Genomic DNA, 22,118 nt, shown 5'->3' with positions numbered 1-22,118 from the left:
ACACTGAATGACAAGATGAAGACAGGTGCCAAAAGCCTAACCCTCCCACCCTGCCTCTTTCATGGCAATCACATTATCCTAAAACCCAAAGAGACCCTAAAAATATGTCTACTTTCAAGATAACAAAATATACAGCTTTAGGTAACACAGATACATACAATTGTACATACATACATCTCTAAAGTGAATTATGCAAATAAAAGACAGAAAAAGAGTGCAGGTTAAAGGTTAGAGGATCTTATACAAAATCAACTTGGGACGGGGTCAGCAGCTGTGACACATAATTGTCAAATCCAGACCTTCATCTGTTTTTTAAATTAAGGTTTATTGCATCACAGCTCCACCCACTTATGTGCATACTATGTGTAGCTGTAACAGCAGAAATGAGTAGTAATAAGAGAGCTACATGGCTTGCAGACCTTAAAACTCTTACTGTCTGGCTGTTGACAGGAAAGCTTGCTGACATGTAGCGTGAGAAGACCACCTGTGAGGGTTTGGATAAGAAGAGAAACAGAAGCAAGCTTTCCAGGGTCTCTGAACCATCATGAGTGACTCAAAACAGATGTGATTCCTTCAGTCCTCTGCAGGCAAGCCTAAAGCAGTCATCAGCTGCCCAGAGTGAACAGACAGTATTCCAGGTCTGTGGGTAACTGAATATATATATACAGAGCTATGCAGAGTACACAATGCAGGGGCTAGCCAATTCCAGGATAAAGAACCCAGAAAAAAGGAGGAAACTGAAGCTACAACTATTATACTCTAGTAACTGGCATTTGAGACATTTCAGTATGTTTTTCTTTATATGTAAGAAATACAGGTGCTACCATTAGTAGGAAGTGTACTAGAGAAAAGACAATTTACAACTGCAAGGTGTATACCCATGAATTAGGGGACAAAATTTCTTTAAATATAAAATAACACACGTCTACAAAATATTGACTTTGATCATGTAATTACAGTGATATAACAAAATAAGAATGTTTTATTTCTAAAGTAAATATTTTAGTCAAAGATGGATCAGAAATCAAATATTTCTTTGACACTTCCAAGAGACTTTAGTTATTAACTAACTACAATTATAGTTGTTAGTATTATATAGCAAGTGTTTAAAATATATTATAAACCTTTTCTCTTTCTCTTTAATTTAAATGAAATATAAATTTATGAATTTCATAACAGGATTCATTTCGGAAAACATTGAAAATGGTATGAACCACTCTCCTACAGAAAATGCCATTGGAATCACATGATATGTTCTAAGGCTCGAATGGTGCCAGGCACAGAGCTTGGCACATATGCAATGTCCCATACCTGTTTGTTCACTCACTCTCTCATGCATGCACTCATCCAGAGACTCTGGCTAGCGGGGAAACTGCATCATAAGGAGCACAGCAAGTACAGCCTTTTATCAACAAGTTCAGAGTTTGACAAAGACTTTGGTGATTAAGAGTGGAAAAGAGGAGAAGCTGGGGATCCAGATTTCAATTTACTTGATTAAAACCTGCCAGGGAAAGGTGTGGTGCCCTAGAGGACATCAGGATCAATATTCTGCAAAAATGGTGCTCTTCTTCCATAGGAAGGCTTACACACACACACACACTCACACTCACACACACACACACACACACACACACACTCACACACCAGTTAAAAGATAGGAGTAGGTGGGTATTAAAGGAGCACAAAATGCACAGCCCACCTGGAAGAAAGAATGCCCAACTCAGGACTTGTCTGCATTGAGACTTCTTGGTAAAGGGCTCATTCTTAGTTTTAAGAACTTCATATTGGCTCATTAATTTTCTAGAAATCTAGTTTGAACCAAAGGGTAATTCAAAAATGAGCAATAAATATGACAGGTAGAAGGTGTTCAACAACCCTACGTTTATGTATTATCTGTTCTGCACAAGTGCCCAAAGCAGAAGATGAGGCATCAGCTCTTTCTAGAGGCATCAGTCAGTAAGTGTGGCTGGGTTCTTTTCCAGTCTTATAAATGCAATGAGTACGGAACCTGAGTACTGAGGTCTATGAAATAAATGCCAAGGAGACAAAGGACAGAAGAAGACACGTGCTTAAAAAGCAAGAAAGTAAGCAAAATAAGGGACAATGGTAGATTCTGGAAAATTATCTTTAAAAAAATCTATTAACAAAATACAACATGACACTGGCAAGTCATTTACACCTGACTTTAATGCCTTTGGTATTCAGAGAAGAAAAAGCATCGTTGTAAGCTCGAGTTCTCATCACAATGTTAGGGTGTTAAAATGACAGTCTTAAGATCTTCGTGTGAACCATGCCCTGCTCACACCCATGCCTTCTCTCTTACGTTCTAGAATCATGCGGACAACAAGAGCACAGGGTGGGGCTGGGAGGTGCTGTTTTTTGTCTCCTGTAAGAATCCCCGGGGAACCAAGATGGCACCTTCGCTGCACTAGTGTGAACAAAGTGAAAGATGGTAGGTTCCCTGCTTGCTGCTCTGGTCTCTCACTTTATCTTGTGAGTGTTGGTTTTGGAAGGCTCACTTTGTTTTTTCCTCTGAGAACCAAAACCTTCTCTTTCTCTTCTAAAGTAATAGCCTTTCTCATTTACATTTTAAAAATTTCAAGCAGTAAAAGATATTCTAATTTTGAAATGTGACAGAACTCGCTCTCTCCATGTTGTCTTCTATGAATACTGAACAGTGTGGGGTGGCAAGCTTATGGAGCACTGGCTGAACTCTGAGGATCAGATGATTTACAGTAGAAGGATTGCACTGTTTCCACGACTGAAATCTGCTATATACTAGTAGAGGCACAAAAAGAAAAGCTACCAACCAAGGAAATAAGCTTTCAAAATTCCAAAGCAGAGCTCATGAATAAACTGTTTCATCAAATATTCAAATTCAAAGTAAATATTAGATTATAGTGTTCTCAAGTTTTATTATCATCAGTAAATAATGCCTGTACTAAATGAAGAGGGGGAAATTACTTGTATTGTCATAGGGATCCAAGGGACAAAAGTTTATCTTATAGTTCTTGATAAAATTTTACTTTTCTTTTGCCAAAATATAGAGCAGTAACAACAACAACAAAAAACCCTACAATATCTGTAAGTCCCTTAGGTTTATGCCAGTTTTAGTGAATATGATTAATTATATCATACATTTGCCACTGGAAATTATTTTGAAGCTATCCTATTAATTCTTTGGATATATAATATTCTTGGAGAAACTTAAAAACATAAAATCTTTGTGAATAGCTCACATATGTGAGGTAATTAAGTAAGGGACCCAACCTTTGTTCAAGGGATGTTGAGATGTTTTGCTTTTGCTTTAGTAAATTGTGAAAGCTATTCAGCTTATTCTAGCAAATGAAGAGTTGCCCAACAGTGTAGTGAATTTTGCCAAGCCACATGAAGTTGTAAGGTGAACAACTCTATTAACTGCATTAGTGATTAAAGCAGGTTTCTTTGCTTGATGGACTTGCTGGTTCAGAAGAATAATTTCCTACCAACAAAATCAAGGATTTCTTTAGACCAGGTTTCAAGGCAACAAGCTGGCACTTTCCCCACTTTCTGCATGCTACCAACACTAGCGTGAGCTTGCATGCACACTCCCACACTTGGGCTCATAAGCGCAGTTATGATAAATACCAGTTTCAGCATACCATATGGAGACAAGAGACTTGAAAAGTATTCTTCATGAGATCATGGCCCCCAGAGAAAAACTAAATCTAAACAGATTTCAATGAACTAGGTTGGGAACGAAATGGTTACCAGTCGGATAAAAATCCAATGGGGAGCTTGAATATTCAGACAGGGACAGGTATCTGTTTCTTTTCCAAGTATTCCTGCTACCAATGCAGTTACACCGTTCCTTTGTTCTTGTTCACTTCGGTTTATCCCATTATTATTAAAATGGAGGAAAGGGATTAAGCAATGTGTAATATTTGATTTGAAAGCTGCTCCACTGTGGGAGGAAATGTATAATTGGTTCCAAAAGCCATCTCTAACTCCTGGAAAGTGTTCTGTGTTCTTGGCTTGCACTAACAATACAGAATAAGACATTATTTCTCATGTAGGCCATCTCATTAAGAGTCAAAGCACATCAGGCCTCCGTCCTACATGTACCAGAACATGTTTTGGTCAGGTATAAAATGGAATAATTTCAAAGTTGATGTATCTACAAGTGAAAAGTCTTGCAGGGGAGAGTTTCATCCGGCATGGTGATGCAGAGGTCCAGGGTTTCAAAGCCGCCTCTCCAGACACTTTCTGTAGTGGTCCATGTAAACAAAACACAGGTAAGAATGGTCCTTCTGGGGCTGTGTTCATCGAACAGCAGGATTACCTGAAAGGGTAGTGTTGGCTAAACGCAACACTGGCAGAGGGTGAGCCTCTGTGTTAAACACCCAGTGATCTAAAGGTAGAAGGTCATCACCAGAGAACAGCAGGTACAAGTACCTAAAACAAAAGGGAGAGAAGCCAGAGTCAGTCAGAACCCAGCCAGAAGTCAAGTGGGCTCACTGGTGACTGCAGAGAAAGCCAGCGACTGATTCTGAGCAGTTTTAAAGATACACAATTAGGCTACTGAAATCAAGGTTTCTAAAAAATTTTCACACACCTGTCCAAAGCCTACGAAACAACAAAGCTATGAGAACAGTATAAGACAAACCACTTCATAGTTTCCAGACATTTTTTCAAAAAGCACATAATATCAATTGTAAGTTTTAACGACTCAGAGAATCATTAAGAGACTTAAAGATTCACATTTATTAGCACATACTGAGGAAAATTAGTAGTTGTAACTTTACAGCTCTCAGTCTGGGAAACTATTAACTAAGTCTCAGAAACACTGTGTATTTATAAGGAGTTTGAAGGTGAACAGCAGCCAAAGGTCTCTCTGTGAGCTCCACACCACTGGAGTCACTAGGATACCAAACAGGAATCGATAACCACAATCACTCTTTGTTTTCGAGACAGGGTTTCTCTGCATAGCCCTTGCTGCCCTGGAACTATCTCTGTAAACTAACTGGTCTCCTTGGCTGTCCTGGAACTCGCTCTGTAGAACAGACTGGCCTGGAACTCACAGAGATCCACCTGCGACTGCCTCCCAAGTGCTAGGATTAAAAGCAAGTGCCACCACCACCTGGAGTACCATGATGATTCTTTTAATATGGTCAGGAAAATTCCAATCTGAATCCTATTTAAGGTCATCAAAGTATACATAAAAATCTACAAGGTTGCCGGGCGGTGGTGGCACATGCCTTTAATCCCAGCACTCCGGAGGCAGAGGCAGGCGGATCTCTGTGAGTTTGAGGCCGGGCTGGACTGACAGCCTCCAAAACAATACAGAGAAACCCCGACTCGTAAAACCAAAAAAAAAAAAAAAAAATCTACAAGGTCAGGGGTTGGGGGCATATATCTCAGTTATATAGCACCTGCCTAGCATAAGCAATGCCTTGGGTTCCATTTCTAGTGCCACAGACAGACAGACCACACACACACACACACACACACACACACACACACACACAGAAAACCTGGGATAAGCTGGGCGGTGGTGGCGCACACCTTTAATCCCAGCACTCGGGAGGCAGAGGCAGGCGGATCTCTGTGAGTTCGAGGCCGGGCTGGACCGACAGCCTCCAAAACAATACAGAGAAACCCTGTCTCGTAAAACCAAGAAAAGAAAGAAAGAAAGAAAGAAAGAAAGAAAGAAAGAAAGAAAGAAAGAAAGAAAGAAAGAAAGAAAGAAAACCCCATGATGTTAGTAACTAGCACCACTTTACAGAGCCCCAGTGAAGAATTTTTTAAAAGGTACATCACTATCTCTTTTGGTTACTGTTACAGTTCCGGATGAGAGCAAAACCATAGTGCAGGTAAAAGGACAAGACATATTGCCGAACGTAAGTAACAGGACTTTCTCACTCTTGATCCTACATTTCCAGACCCGCTTGACTGATTTACTCACCAGGCTGCCAACAGAGAAGCTGCAACATATCTGGTTGCACACAGCAGGAGATTCTGTACAGTCTGCTTTCCACATGCAGACTGTCCAGTCCCAATGTGTGGCTCCTGTGCTCCCGGTGCAGCATTACAAGTGAAAGGAAAGGGAGAGTTGGACTTGACGTGCAAGGAAGAAGGACTCCTGAAGATGGGGCAAAGGCAGAGCACCGACCGGTTCATGTGCTTGTTGTCATCTTGACAGCTTTGGTGCAGTACCTATCTTAAAAACCACCTCCTTTTTAACTGGAATGCCTCCTCTTACTAAGTTCCTAGAATCTCTCACACACTGCAGACAGCAGTCCACATCAATCATCTGTTTTATAAAGATTATTATCCTAGTATGTGCCTTTTCTTCATCCCCTGCCCCCTCCCCTACTTCTGAGACAGGATCTCTCTAATATCTCTGGCTGGCCTCAAATTCACAGAGATCTGCCTGCCTCTGCCTCCCAAGTTCTGGGATTAAAGGTGTGCACCACTATACACTTTTCCTTTACCCTCTTAACAGTATCTTTCCAAGAATAATTGCTTTCAAGTTTGAGACTATTTTAATGATTTTCCTTCTGCTGTCATATATAGGAATCTTTGCCTAACTTCAGGTTACAAAGACTTTTTTCTGTTTAAAGTGTTTAGGTTTTACATTCAGGTTATGACCCGTTATAAATTCATTTATGCATATAAATTAAGATATTCAAATTTCAGTGCAATCTATAGTCAATACCACCTCTTTTCATGATTCTTTGTGAAAATCAGTCTCCATTTATGCACAGTGCCCTCCTTGAGCTCTCTATTCTGTACAGCAATGAATCTATAGAATACCCTGGTGCCCACCACTTTGAGCAGTGCAGCTTTGATGTTCTCAAGTAAGCTATGGTATGCTTCTATACTGCAGAATATTTGTTACCCTGTAAAGATGTGTCTCTGTGTAAGACACCTTTCTGGTTGGCTTAATAAAGAGCTAAATGGCCAATAGCTCGGCAGGAGTGAATAGGCGGGATTTGCTGTAGATTATTTTAAGGTGTGTTACATTTGTTTATGCTTTGGAACACATTTGTTTAATAAGTCTCTGAGTCATTATTTGCATGCTAGCAGTCCGGACAAAACTGTTACACTTCTAACTTCATTGTTTTACAAATTTGTTTTGGTTATTCTAGATCCTTTGTAATCAGAAACAGCCTGTCAATTTCTACGAAAAAAAATTACTAAAATTGTGAGTAGAGTTTCATATAATTAACACATTAAATTTGGGGAGAATTAATATCAAGTTTCCAGAACCTTGAACATTTATTTAGGTCTTCCTTCAGCAATGATTTTAATTTTTAGTGTGCAGTTCTTTAATATTCTACCAAGATTTGCCCATTAATATTCTTATCTTTATGCTATTTATATGTGGTGTTCTTACATTTTAACTTCTTATGGCTCACTGCTAATATACACAACTAATTAGAGCATATCGAGCCTGTATCTGCAGCCTTGCTAAAGTCATTCACTACTTTTGTTACTTGGTAAGAGTTATAGGACTGTTTACATGGATCATCACATTCTTTAAAACAGTCTTAACTTTTTCCTTTCTAGTCTGGATGATGCCTTTTTGTTTCTTTTTCTTGCTTGGCAGCACTGGCTATAATCTCCAATATAATGTTAAACAAAAATGAAGAGAGAAGATGTTTTTGTCTTGTTACTGATCTTAGAGGGGAACCAAATACTTTTTTCAGCATGCTGTTAATTGTTTTTTCACATGTGCTATTTATCAAGCTGAGGAAGTTTTTTTCTATTCCAGGTACTTCTTAAGCTGTCCCTCAAATTTTTTTTGTTTTTGTTTTTGTTTTTTTTTTTTCGAGACAGGGTTTCTCTGTGGCTTTGGAGGCTGTCCTGCAACTAGCTCTTGTAGACCAGGCTGGTCTTGAACTCTCTGCCTCCGAAGTGTTGGGATTAAAGGCATGCACCGCCACCACCACCATGTGGCAAGTTGGCCCTCATTTTACACAACTGATTTCTATTTTATGTAACCTGTGAACATCTTACATATCAGCATTATTTCAGTTTCTTTCCTTCACTACCCTAGTACTTATACTTAATACTTAAAATCACTTCAAAATTTATTTAATAGTAGTAAACAATTATAACTGATTGATAAGAGCATATTACATAAAATTAGTTTATGGAAAAAATTTAAATTAAAAAAGTTAAGTGCAAATACATTACTATAATCAAATGGTGAACAATCATTTTTCTCCTACTCATTTTAAAATTAACTAATAGATCATCAGAAGTAAAGGGATAAACAAAATGTGCTTACCCCGACAGAATACTAAGTAGCATACCACTGGGAAGGAATAATTGCTGATAACATGAACCACTCTAATAAAATGCCAATAAAAATACCCCCAAACAATGTAATTCAAACGAATCAGTTTCTAAAACAAGCGATGTACAGTGAGAGAGAAGAGCAGTTTGGGCGTGGACTGAAGTGACTACAAAACAAAGGTGGAGGTGTATTCTCTGCAGTCAGGTGTCATGTACCCATGGGGCTAGCTTTGGAGAAATGCAGCCAGGTGCTCCCCTCGGTGTGTGAACACTACAGAGGATGCATAGAAACTAAGATGGTCAGCGGGCCATAGGATTTCATGGCACCACTGTAGAATATATGGTCTATCAGTGTGACCAAAACATCATTACACAGAAAATGACTACATTAAATGGGGTAGTAGTTTTCCAGGCTAATGAATCTGATAAAACACCAATGAACCACCCACTTCACTTAAACTATTTCAATAAAGACTGACAAAAATGTAAGGGCAAAAATTTTGTTGTTGCCATTTAGTACAATTTGTGTTATAGCTCCCTCTACTGTAACAAAAGAGACTGGGCTTTTCACTTTTGAAAGTGAAAGTATCTAGTACATGGACTGCACTGTGACATGCATTAGAAGAATTAATGACGGAAAACCATGGTTCCAGTACTCCAGAGACTCGAAGAGACTAACCTATGTGGACACAGCAATTAGGCAACGGTGTGGCAGCTGCTCTGCCAGAAGTTAGTTTCTTGATTCTTAATTGCTTCCACCAATGTTTTACAGAGCACTGTCAGTGGTTCTCAAAGAGATCCCTACAGACCAGCAGCTATGAGAACCTCCTGTGAACTTGCTAGCAGTGCATACTCTTACGCTCCACTCTAGACCTATTAGTATGAAGCCCTGGTGAGGAATCCTTTGAGACAACTTCAGTTCATGCTCCAGCTTGAAGAGTCACTTCTCTGTTGGTCTCCTAAATGTGTAACTTCTGACAAGGTATATTATTTCAAGGTTCCTTCTTTAGCTCATCTGAACCTTCTACTCTACTGAAAATAGCCCCACAGCTCTGATTCCTCTGGTTTTCACAGCCAACCCTGGGCTCCAGGTTTATTAATTCTTCTATCAATTATTAGTCACTGCTAGCACTGAATCCAGCCCTACACCACAGTCAGGAAAGGACATAGCTATTGTCTTCTTAATGCCACTCCTATTTTTATAAGACCGTATAAAAATAATTGCTGTTGTTTTCAGCTGTCTCCTTTGGAGTCAAGTGACTCAAGTCTTCATCTGGAATACATTAAATATTAAAACTTGTATGTGCAAGCCTCAGTGTATGAAGATAAAAAATCTTATCTATTCCAGGAAATTTATATTCTATTTTGAGAATGCTTAGCAAATTACGTTATAAGCTGGGTGTGGTAGCATATGCATGCCTTAAATCACAATACTCAGGAGGCAGAGACAGGAGAACCTTTTTGAGTTCAAGGCCAGCTTGGTCTATAGAGCAAGTTCTAGGACAACCAAGGGTATACAAAGAACTATGCTTGAAAAACAAAGTAACAAACAAAAACTAAAACAACGAATAAAATTATAAGACAGGTACTATAGAGAAAAGTAGAGTAAATGGATGGTGTATAAAACGACTTAAAATTGAACATGGAACAATCAGATAATGTCTTAAAAGTATAATTGGAAGCGACAAAATCACACAATCAAAAATTATGTAAGTGGGGGATAGAGAGATGGCTCAGTGATTAAGAGGACCCAGGTTTAATTCTCAGCACCCAGGTGGCAACTCACAACTGACTTTCACACAGACATACATGCAGGCAAAACACCAATGCACATATCTAAATAACTAACTAATAAATCTTTTTTGAAATTTATGTAAGTGATCAGAGATACAAACTTTCAACTCCTACCTCACATAACAGGGCAAGGAATTACTGAACAGACTCAACACTCATTTACTGAGTACCATGTGGTAGATGTTAGAACAGGGGAATTAAGGATGGTTGTAAAACTTAATTCTGCTGGTATAGGCAGATAAAATGCACACATCTGTATTATGGAGTAAAACTGCAAGGAAGACAAAGCAGAGGTGGAGGAGCAAATGATGAGGAGATAACACACATGGCATATCTTCACAAGCAGGCTATCAAAAGAGCAACTCTAAGTTAGAGAAGAGTGGAAGAGTTTTTAGGATGTAAATTACTACAGGATTACTCTCCATGACACTTACTTATACACATCAATATAAGGAAACAACAACCAACACAGATCAGGCACTTAACAACAAGCACCTGTGGGACAACATGGTTCATATTTTGTTTCTTTTCTATACCTTGATTATTTAGACTGAAAAACAAACCTGTAGTGAAAAATTAACTCAAGAGCAAAGAAGTGGAAGCAAGAAGTAACAATTTAAAGGGAGGGAAACGCTGAAATTTCCATCCCCAGTATTTCCCAATAACTTCCATTTAGCTTTGTAACCTGTACTCTTTTTTTTTTTCTCTTCCTTTTTTTTTTTAATTTAAGTTAGAAACAAGCTTGTTTCACATGTCAATCCCAGCTCCCTCTCCCTCCCCTCCTCCCCCGCTCTCCCCACCAGGCCCCCCCAGTCCCGCACCCAATCTCCACTCCGATCCCCAGGGAAAGTGAGGCCCTTCATGCTGGATCTCCAGAGCCTATCATTTCATCCAGGGTAGGGCCTAGGCCTTCCCAGAAGAGTCCAGGCTGAGAGACCATCCCTCATTATGGGATGGGCACTCGAAGTCTATTTGTATACCAGGAATAAATACTACCCAAGGCTCCATAGATTACCTAGGCCTCCTCACTGACACCCACATTCAGGGGATCTGGGTCAGTACCATGCTGTCCTCCCAGCCATCAATCTGGGGTCCAAGAGCTCCCCCTTGTGCAGGTCAACTATATCTGTGTGTCAAACCAGTCCAGTCTTAACTTCTTTGCTCATCAGTTCTCTCTTTCTGTCACTGGATTCCATTTCATTTCAGTGTTTAGCTGTAGGTGTCTGCCTCTGCTTCCATCAGTCGCTGGATGAAGTGAAGGTTCTGTTTCCCAGACACTCTGGCAGTGGGATTGGAGGCTGGCACTCCCCTGATTCATGTCTAAATCCATATATGATTGAGTACATGCCATGTTTGTCTTTTTGTGACTGGGTTACCTCACTCAGGATGGTTTCTTCTAGTGCCATTCATTTTTTTGCAAATTTCAAGATCCTATTGTCGTCGTCCACCCCCCCCCCCCCGCTGAATTGTATTCCATTGTGTATATGTACCATATTTTCTCTATCCTCTCTTCAGTTGAGGGGCATCTAGGTTGCTTCCAAGTTCTGGCTATTGCAAATAATGCTGTTAAGAACATAGTGGAACAGATGTCTTTGTTGTATGAATGTGCATATTTTGGGTATATGCCTATGAGTAGAATTGCTGGGTTTTGTGGTAGACTGATTCCCATTTTCCTGAGGAATCTCCATACTGATTTCCAAAGTGGCTGTACGAGTTGGCATTCCCACCAGCAGTGGAGGAGTGTTCCCCTTTCTCCACATCCTCTCCAGCATAAAATGTCATTGGAGTTTTTTATTTTAGCCATTCTGACAGGATTAAGATGGTATCTCAGAGTTGTTTTGATTTGCATTTCCCTAATGGCTAGGGATGCTGAGCACTTTAAGTGTCTCTCAGCCATCTGAGATTCCTCTACTGAGAATTCTATATTTAGTTCTATACCCCACTTTTTGATTGAATCCTTTGGTGTTTTGGAGACTTGCTTCTTGAGATCTTTGTAAATTTTGGAGATCAGCCCTTTGTCAGATGTGGGGTTAGTGAATATCTTTTCCCAATCTGTGGGTTGCCTTTTTGGCGTGTTGACTGAGTCCTTTGACTTACAGAAGCTTCTCAGTTTCAGGAGGCCCATTTATTAACTGTCAATCTTAGTGTCTATGCTACTGGAGTTATGTTGAGAAAGCTGTCTCCTGTACAAATTCGTTCAAAGGTACCTTCCACTTTCTCTTCTAACAGGTTCAGTGTGGCTGGATTTATATTGAGGTCTTTGATCCATTGGATTTAAGTTTTGTGCATGGCGATAGATATGGATCTATCTGCATTCTTCTACATGCCAGCCTCCAGTTATCCCAGCACCATTTGTTGAAGATGCTTTCTTTTTTCCATTGTATAATTTTAGCTTCTTTGTTAAAGATCAGGTGTTCATACGTGTATGGGTTAATGTCAGGGTGTTCAATTCAATTCCATTGGTCTATCTGTCTATTTTGTGCCAATACCAAACTGTTTTCAGGACTACAGCTCTATAATAGAGCTTGAAGTCAGGGATGGTGATGCCTCCAGATGTTGCTTTGTTGGATAAGGCTGTTTTAGCTATCCTGGGTCTTTTGTTATTCCATATAAAGTTGATTATTGTTCTTTCAAGGTCTGTGAAGAACTGTGCTGGGATTTTAATGGGATTGGGTTAAATCCGTATATTGCTTTCGGTAAGATTGCCATTTTTACTATGCTGATCCTACCTATCCAAGACCATGGGCAATCTTTCCATTTTCTGGTGTCGTCTTTAATTTCTTTCATTAAAGACTCAAAGTTATTGTGATACAGGTTTTTCACTTGTTTGGTTAGTGTTACCCCAAGGTATTTTATGTTGTTTGTGGCTATTGTAAAGGGCGATATTTCCCTGATTTCTTTTTCAGCCTTTTTATCGTCTGTATATAGTAGGGCTACTGATTTTCTTGAGTTGATCTTGTATCCTGCCACTTTTAAGTGTACAGGTTACTACCAGGTAACTCCTACAGCCGGTAACCTGTACACTTAACCTACAGGAAAAAGTTAAATGACTTACTCTGGTGAATTTATTTAAAACAGTTGGTCATCTGATTTTAGCATCAACTCTGGTTAAAATAGGCCCACTTTCATTACATCTCCTTCAGGTTTTCCAAGTTAAATAACTATTGTTCCTCCAAAAGACTATTTTGTCAATGGCTCTCTTACGAACTTAATATATTTGTGGTTTATTGATATATCAAATGTATTCATTTTGTAGAGTTTAAGACTTTTAAGAAAAGAACTGGTAAAGGATCTACTGACTTTCCTCATTATACAGTATTTTGTTAAACCATCAACACACACAATAATGCAGGAACTGCTGAAGAAAACAAAAGAAATAGCATAGAGCCCTTTGAATTTTCGGGGTGAAGTCATCACAACAACTAATTCACAGGATAACGTCCATGGTCAAATATAAAAGGTAAAATGGCCCTTAATTCAGGTCAAGGACACTACTTTGACTTCACTATGCCACTGCCATATCAATCAGTTGCCACTTGTAGTAGTTAAAACACACTGCTAGCCTTTAGTGAATTCACACCAAACATACATCTGATAGAACAATCTTCTTAGCCTGTTTCTGACCAAAGCCTGTTGGAATTAACTGACATTTGGAGAAGTTAAGGGGCCATACTAACGTGCAAGTCTCTGTAAAGTATCAAGACTGTTAATTCTGATCTTCATAGAACTTTATTTTATCCTATCTTAACATTATGCAATCAGTTTTTATAAAGGCTGTATCATTGACCTTTGTGCCTTTTATGTGTGTCAACTATACACTTCATGAAATATAATCCTAGCACTCAGAGGCAGAGACAGATGGATCTCTTGAGTTTGAGGCCAGCCTGGAATGAATTCCAAGACAGTCAAGGCTACACAGAGAAACTCTGTCTTGGAAAACCAAAAGAAAGAAAGTGTCTGAGTATAGATTAGATTGGTCTAAGGGCAAAATGGGTAAATGGATAAGAGATGAAGCTAGAAGAGATGAAAGAACCATAGTAGATTCTAGCATCTAGCATCACTACCTGGGGATCCTTCACATTATACAGACACAGCTGAACCACATGCCACTGACAACGTTCAATGTCTTTAGCTTTTGAAAAGAGCAGCTTTATACAATTTATTCACTGGCTGAACATATGGTAATGAGTGATGCCATTCAAGTCATCCTAGCAGCACACACATTCATTTCACTTGTCAAAGTAATGTGCTCTCCCAACTCCCAGGACAGCCTTTTGTAGGATGCCTACTACTTGCTTCAGCTTCCAGGAAGCTCAGTGATGAATTCAGTAGTTTAGTGTGGATAATTCTCTCAGCCACTATTTTCATATCGTTATTTCTATGTTTACTCTTGTTTGATCTGTTTTAATTTTTTTTTTTTTTTTGGTTTTTTTCGAGACAGGGTTTCTCTGTGGCTTTGGAGGCTGTCCTGGAACTAGCTTTTGTAGACCAGGCTGGCCTCAAACTCACAGAGATCCGCCTGCCTCTGCCTCCTGAGTGCTGGGATTAAAGGCGTGCGCCACCAACGCCCTGCTTGATCTGTTTTAATTTTATTGATCCACAAGTATGACTTTCTGAAAAATGAATAAAAATGGCTAGTTACCTAGACTATTGCTGATATACTGGTGATTGTCCATATAGATACTGGAGGGGAAGAGGTAGAATGCTACCCTTTTATTTAAATATTCTTCACTTTTATTGAAAAAAAATCCCGTCACATAATATACTTTAATTAGTTACCCCTCCTTCCATTCCTCCCAGTTCCTCCCCACTTCCCTCCCATCGAGATCCACCCCATCTTGAAAGCCATGGTGAAATACCAAATGCTGGTTAACACTCAAATTATTCAGAAAACTGTTGCTTTTAAATGAGGAAAACTACTTGTATGTATGTGTATATGGAAAGGCAAAGCTAGACAGCTTTGATGAGAGGTGAGAGGTAGCAAGAGAAACAAATAGCAAAAGGCTGAAGATATAGATCAGTGGTAGAAAGCTTGCCAAGCCTGTGCTAACAAGGCCCTGGGCTTCATCCCCAGTACTCTGTGTGTGTGTGTGTGTGTGAGCTAGCGAGGAAGAGAAAGGGAAGCTCTACCGTAACTGTGTCAAATTGCACAGCTTTACATGCAAAGCACAGAAATGTACTGTGACATGTTTATTTAGCTCGGATGTAGCGCTGAGTAACTCAAGCTGTCACTCTGTCTTATGGTCCAGTGCTCTTACAACTACTTGATACAGATGCAAGCCTAACCACACAGGATACACAAAAACAAGGAAGACCCAGAGGTAGGAAACTCAGAACCAGGGCAGATGTTCTAAATTATCTGGAATAATGTCAGTTGTAGATGTGGAAAGGAGTAAAATGAAACAGTAAGAAAATAGATGCATACAGCATACTGATATGTTAAAAGGAAAAGCAGGAATAGCACTAATTTAGAAGCTAAAAGACATTGAAAGCCATTAAGAGTATTCATAAAAGACAAAATATAGATCCATAGGATTATTCACTTTGAGATGTGTGTACTGTGTAGTTGTAATGTACCACACATAAATGAACTATATTTATATCAGTGTAATATCCAGCTGGGCAGACAGACATAAATAATGAACTATATTTATATCAGAGTGCAGCAGGATACTTGTCCTTTGTGTTGCTGACACATTCCCAAGTGATTGAGTGGTACTGGGTAGTAAACATTTGCTGAGCAAATGATGTCCTTATAAGTCACCCATGTGTAAGATACAGGAAACATAAACATGAAATTCAGTTACTGATGATACAAAGAGATACTTGCTTTGCATGTCTTTAAGAAAGCATACATATGTAATTAATTTCTCCACCCCCTAAGCCTATTTACAGAGCTCTACCTGGGCTTTGAGTATAAGCTCCAAATTGTCTTTCTTTCCTTTCCCATTTTTCCTTTACATATATCTGTACAAAACCTTATGGGGAAAATGGTTGATAATGGCTAGATTATAATTTAATATCATAGAAGCATGTATAATCATTCCTAAGAGATATAATCTGAACTCAGCTGGGTCCAAAAATGACCACCATACTGCCTGGCTCTACCTTAGCCTACTAAAACTTTGTAGTTATGGGTCACAGTATTTATGCTTTAAGAAGTTTTCTAGGCGATCATAAAATACATCAAAGAAACAAAATAACTTATTTGAAGGTACAGACCACCTCTTCCCCTGACTTATTATTTTTTGAGACAAAGTCCTGCTATATATGTACATATATACATAGCTCAGGATGGTCCAGGGTTGGCAATGCTTGGGTCTTGTTCTTGTGAAATATTTTAACTAAGTAAAGATGTGTTACATTTGTTTTTGCTGCCTTTGTTAAAATGTAAAGATGTGTTTCATTTGTTTGTACTGCATTTGTTTCATTATGTAAAGATGTGTTACATTTGCTTCACCTTGCCTGCCTACGGCATCTGATTGGTCTAATAAAAAGCTGAATGGCCAATAGCTAGGCAGAGAGGAAGAACAGGCAGGGCTGGTGGGCAGAGAGAATAAATAGAAGAGAGGAGAAAAGAGAGGAGGACAGAACAAGGGAGAAAGGGACATACCCGGTGGCAGAATTCAGGCACCGCCAGCCAGACAGAGAAGGAAAGGTAAAGATCCCCAAGGCAAAAGATAGATGAAGAGAAAACAGGTTAGTTTAAGTTAAAGAGAGCTAGCCAGGAATGAACCTAAACTAGGTCAAGCATTCATAACTAGAAAGAAGTCTCCATGTCATGATTTAGGAGCTGATTGGTGGCCTAAAAGAAAAAGCCTGTTACATCTTGTTTCCGGAGTTTCAGGATTAGAGATCTGCACCATCACAACAGAATATTTAATTGATAAAATAGCTACCTTATACTTACAGTCATTCTTCAGAATATAGCTTACTATTTACCAACCAAACTACATAAAACTCTTGTAATAAGTATAGTACATGTAACATATAGTCACAATTTAATTATTTAGCAATCATACAGCAACACTACTCTACAAAAATGTTAATAAATAAAGAAATGTGGCCCATATCTACAATGGAATATTAAATTTGTCATGTCTATCAGCCTGGGTGATCTAAAAATAATTATGTTCAGGGAAAGATGCCAGATAGAAAAATCGATGAACTGTATGATCTTGTTCACATGTGGAATGTAAAAAGAGTGACTGCATAGGAGCAGCAACCAGAGCCTGGAGAGAAGGAAAAAGGGCCAGAGGACCAATGCGTACTATGTTACAGTCATATGGGAAGAAAGTAGCTCTGGTGTGCTACTGCAGAAAGGGTGATTGCAGATAACATTACATTTCAGAAAGACAGGATTTCAAAAGTTGTCATCATAAAAAACTAATTATTTGAGTTGAAAGATGCAATTAATTTGATTGCATATATACCTGTATGGCAACATTGTATATTGCCTCAGTAATAGGAACAGCTTCTTTTTTTCCATATCCTACTTAAAATAAGCTTACTTAAAACACTTTTGAGTACATGCTTACTTTAATGTTTCAGCAAGAAAGAAGCTCTGCTGCACATCGTCATGCGTAGGCGTGCTAGAGTACACGTCCTTGACTCCAGAAAACCCACCACTGACTCGGCAATACTTTTCAATAGCCTGTGAAGGAAAGCAGAGAAGACATTTCAATTGCGAAGTTGTTAAAAGACTGCATTCAAAAGTTCACAGAAAAGATGGACGTAACGGCCTTTAATCCCAGCATTTGGGAAGCAGACAGATGAATCTCTGTGAGTTCAAAGCCAGCCTGGTCTACAAAGTGAGTTCTAGGACAGCCAGGGCTACATAGTGAGTCCCTGTCTCCACCAAAAAGAAAAACAAACACTTATTTTCTGTAGGACAATTGGGTACTTTTGTAACTGATAATATATTAAGCCTAAGCATAGTGTTATCAAATAGAAATATCCTCATACTGGGGGAAAAAAACTTGTATTGGGATGTCTTTACCTCTCTAACACTATAATCTCTTACAATAAGCTTGTATTTTCTTGACTTAACTGTCAAATTTGACCTATTCTTTCTGAATTAGGGAGCTGTCTTGCACAAATCAAGACAGAAGTAAGCTTGCAATTAGGGATAGAGGAAATGGATCATAAAGTACTTGTCTTAAAAAGTGAGGACCTGAGTTCAGCTCCCTAGGGTCCATGTAAAAAGCAGAGTGCAATGGTATACTCTGTAATTCCCGCAATGGTTAAAGCCATAGGCACATGAAGATGGATCTCTAGAGCTTGCTAGCCTGGCTAGCCAGACTAACCTAATGGATGAAGTCTTAGGCCAATGAGAGACCCTATTTAATGTGAAAGGCACAAGAGGAACATGAGATTGTATTCTGAACTCCACATACACATCTATGAGTATGTACGTACATACACACACACACACACACTGAATTTCAATGTGATCATTTTCAACAACAAATACTAATTCACAAAATCCTAAAACTGTATTATTTAGGAACGTTATATGGTAGTAGTAATAAGAGATATTTATTGTAACCACACTCTATTCTGAGGCATTGTGTTCACACATTCCTATTAGTTAGACATCATAGGTGGTGAGAAGTAGCAGCAAGTGCACACCTACATGCCTAGATAATAATGGCGACTATTTAAGAGCTAACAATATGCCGGAGGCCATTCTAAGACCTTCATATGCACTGGCATTTAAATTTCATAATCCTAGGAGGTTAACTGCTCTACTTTTCAGATGGGGAAATTGAGCTGAGCAATTTGTTCTCCCTTAACTACTGTGTTCTAATATCTGACTGGAATTTAAAATGCTTACTGTATACTTCTTCTTGTGCCCTTGAACAAGCATAAATCAAATTATTAAGTCAAAAACAACCTATTTACAAATCTATTTTTAAGTCAAAGCCACTGAGTATCTTGTGGGTGCAAATGTCTCCCTTGCACTTCACAGCTGGACTGATGAGGGAAAGCTAAAAGCACTTGAGGCTCTTCTTTTGCTACTCTATCCAAGCCTGAGCTACTGTGCAGCAAAGGCACAGCACTTCACGTATCACTGCTGCTGCTGCGTCTTGTTCCTACCCTTCCTACCTTTCCGGTTCATCTGGCCTTCCCTCCTAATGGAACACTTGGGTTTCTTTGTGTAACAGCTCTGGCTACCCTTGAACTCACTCTGTAGACCAGACTGGCATCACAGAGAATCACAGAGATTCTCCTTCCTCTACCTCTTTACTGCTGGTATTAAGGTGTGCACCATTGCCAAGGTCCAAGTTCTTTTTTGAACTCTCTATTTGTTGTCACTGGGTTTTCAAGCATTCTACCCGAGGCCTGGTGCTCATATCTGATCAATATAAATATCCTATTAACCATAATGATCACATGAGGACAGACACACCATCAGGCTGCACTGAAGGCTCAGCAGGTCAGAGCATTTTCTGCTCTTGCACAGGGATTGGGCTTGGTTCCCAGCACCCACACCAGAGAGCTCAAAAAACCCTGTAATTCCAGTCCCAGAGGACCCAACAACCTCTTCAGGCCTCCACGGTATGCACATTTATGAGGTATACACATAATAAATAAATGTTTTTGTCTGTTTTAAAGATTAGCTTGTCACCATATTGGAACAGTTTAAGCCCAAGTAGGCTTCAGGCTCACTTGGCAGCCCCATCTGGTCTCTGACTTATGACAGCTCCTACCTTAGCCTCCTGAAGGTTAGGATTATAAGCACACTTTATTACACTCGGTGTAAATGAACTGCTTCTTTAACTTACTAACTGTAACAAATTCCTGCTTACACATACACACACACACACACACACACACACACACACACACACTGTCTGCTTGTATGTGTGTGTACCTCATTTTGTCTTTTATTTTTAAAAATAATTTACTGATCCACATAGGACTTATTAGAACACAGGGTAAAATGAACAATAATAATCATCCTCCAGTGTATGAATCTGGGTTAATATGACAATACTTCTTTTCTTCAGTGATCAAACATTAAAAAGACATAATAAAAATAACACTGCTAGTTCTGTAACAATACTGAGAGACTGCCTTTTAAATAACTCCTTATAGTTGCTTACTCGAAAGAAAGCAAACAGGAGTCTAGGGCTTGCTTGTCCTGCTCAAGAGACAAACTGAGAATACTTTCTTCCCCAGAAAAATGAAAGTGTACGGTTCTCAAAATCAAGTAACCAGGATGAAAATACGTGGCATAGGCGGCAGCCCTGCCCAATGAGCTTCGACAAAAGGAGAAATCAGTGTATTTACCAGTGCTGCTTCCCAGCCCCACTGCCTGTATCTTGGGTCGTGGGTGAATCGCCATAGATACCAATAGGTTTCAATTACTTCTGGACGGAGGATGTAATACTTTTCAGCTTGCCGCACAGCAACAGCTTCCACTGCACCATCAAACTTGAATGACTCGGGACCTAGTTTTAATGCTGTGACATGTCAGAAAATGAAAAAGAAAAAGGCTACATGAACAACATGTGTGGTTTAATGGATACTTACTGCTCTCCCTAAAAGGAAGAAGCATGAAGTAATCTTTATCTTTTGTGAGGGCTTTTTTTTATTCCTATTGTTTTAATTTTTATTTGTTTGGTGTTAAAGACCCAGAGCTTCTCACATACTAGGCTGAGCTACACTCCAGCCCTGAAGTAACTTTGGTTACTTTTACCGTTACTATTTCACAAAATGAGTTGTTTGAAAAGAACCACATTAGGTTTACCTCTAACAGAATTACAAATAATTCTATTACTCTGGCATGAAGTATCTCTCAGGACAATATACATCATCACATCAACATGGGGCCAATCTGACTCTATCAAGAGCTAAGTAGTACCCTGGAAACAAATGCAGTCCATGAACACAGTTACTATTCGTCCCTTTATTTGTGCCTCTGATTATTTTCATCAGTATTTTGTAATTTTTGGCATACGGTCTTTCTCTCTTTGGTTAGGTCGATTCATTAAGTATTCTTATTCTTTTGTGTGTGTGGTAGGGAGGAGTATGCACACCAGTGTTGAGTGTGCACACACTGTATGTGGAGGCCAAGGAAAGGAAGGCATTAAGCATCCTCTTCTATCACTCTGTCATATTCCTTTGAAGCAGTCTCTTGCTGAATCTAGAACTTGCAATATTGTAGCCAGCAAGACCTAGCCATCCTCCTGTCTCTACTTGCCAGTGCTGGGGTTAAACTCTCAGGCCCAGGCCCGGCTTTTAAGTGGGTGCTAGGAACTCTGATCCTCAAATTCACACAGCCAGCATCAGCACAGAGTCCTTTATTCTGTCATTTTGATGTTATCATAAACAGGGTTCCTTTCCTGGTTTCTCCCTCCAACAGACTGCAATACTAATTGTAAAGAAACACACGTGACTTTTACACACCGATTTGTATCCTCTCACTGCACTGAATTCATTCATTCATTTTAACTGAGTTCTGTGTGTGCGCACGTGCAGTTTTCATTAGCATTTCCAACATACATAATCAATCCATGTGGAAATCAGGATAATTTTTCTTCTTCCTTTCTGATCTGAATGTCTTTCATTTCTTTTTCTTGTCTGACTATTCTTACTAGTAACTTCTGGTACTATATGGAACAGACTCTGAATTCAAGGCCATCCTTGATACAGAATGAGACTCTGTTAAGAACAAAAAAAATATATTTTTTTAAAAGTCCAAAATCATAAGCACTAAGATGAAAGTATGAAAGTAACGAAGGGCAGATTATTTGGTCTAGAAGTCTTGTGTTTTTCCCTCTTCTAAAGAAAAACAATTTTTTCAGAAAAATGGATGGATCTAGACATTACTGTATCAGTGAGGAATCCCAAACTTAAAAAGATAAATGCCACACACATTCTGATAGGCAGATCCCGGCTTTGAATTTATATCTGTTTCTGTATAGCGATAGCTAGATAGACAGATAGGCATATAAATAAAGACATGTATGTATTTATGTGGGCCTAATAGGGAGGGTAGTAACTGTGAGATACCTAGATGGGATGGAGACTAA

The 22,118-nt window shown here is 39.1% G+C and overlaps 1 protein-coding gene across 1 annotated transcript in view; it reads right to left on the bottom strand.

The window, feature by feature from the left end:
• Window positions 1-2,169: 2,169 nt before the first annotated feature.
• The window catches only part of Man1a2 (mannosidase alpha class 1A member 2), a 110,956-nt gene continuing 91,007 nt past the window's right edge, over window positions 2,170-22,118 (bottom strand). Inside the window, exons 11-13 of the mRNA XM_040752147.1 lie at window positions 20,374-20,546; window positions 17,616-17,731; window positions 2,170-4,434 (exon numbers count right to left, since the gene is read on the bottom strand). Of these exons, the coding sequence (XP_040608081.1) occupies window positions 4,302-4,434; window positions 17,616-17,731; window positions 20,374-20,546 (422 nt within the window). The 3' untranslated portion in view covers window positions 2,170-4,301. The remainder of the gene's footprint in view (window positions 4,435-17,615; window positions 17,732-20,373; window positions 20,547-22,118) is intronic.

The sequence above is a fragment of the Mesocricetus auratus genome, unplaced genomic scaffold (assembly GCF_017639785.1).
Source record: "Mesocricetus auratus isolate SY011 unplaced genomic scaffold, BCM_Maur_2.0 Super-Scaffold_100009, whole genome shotgun sequence".
Lineage (NCBI taxonomy): Eukaryota > Metazoa > Chordata > Mammalia > Rodentia > Cricetidae > Mesocricetus > Mesocricetus auratus.
Note: the sequence above shows the minus strand (reverse complement) of the source record. Positions and strands in the feature narration are given on the sequence as shown.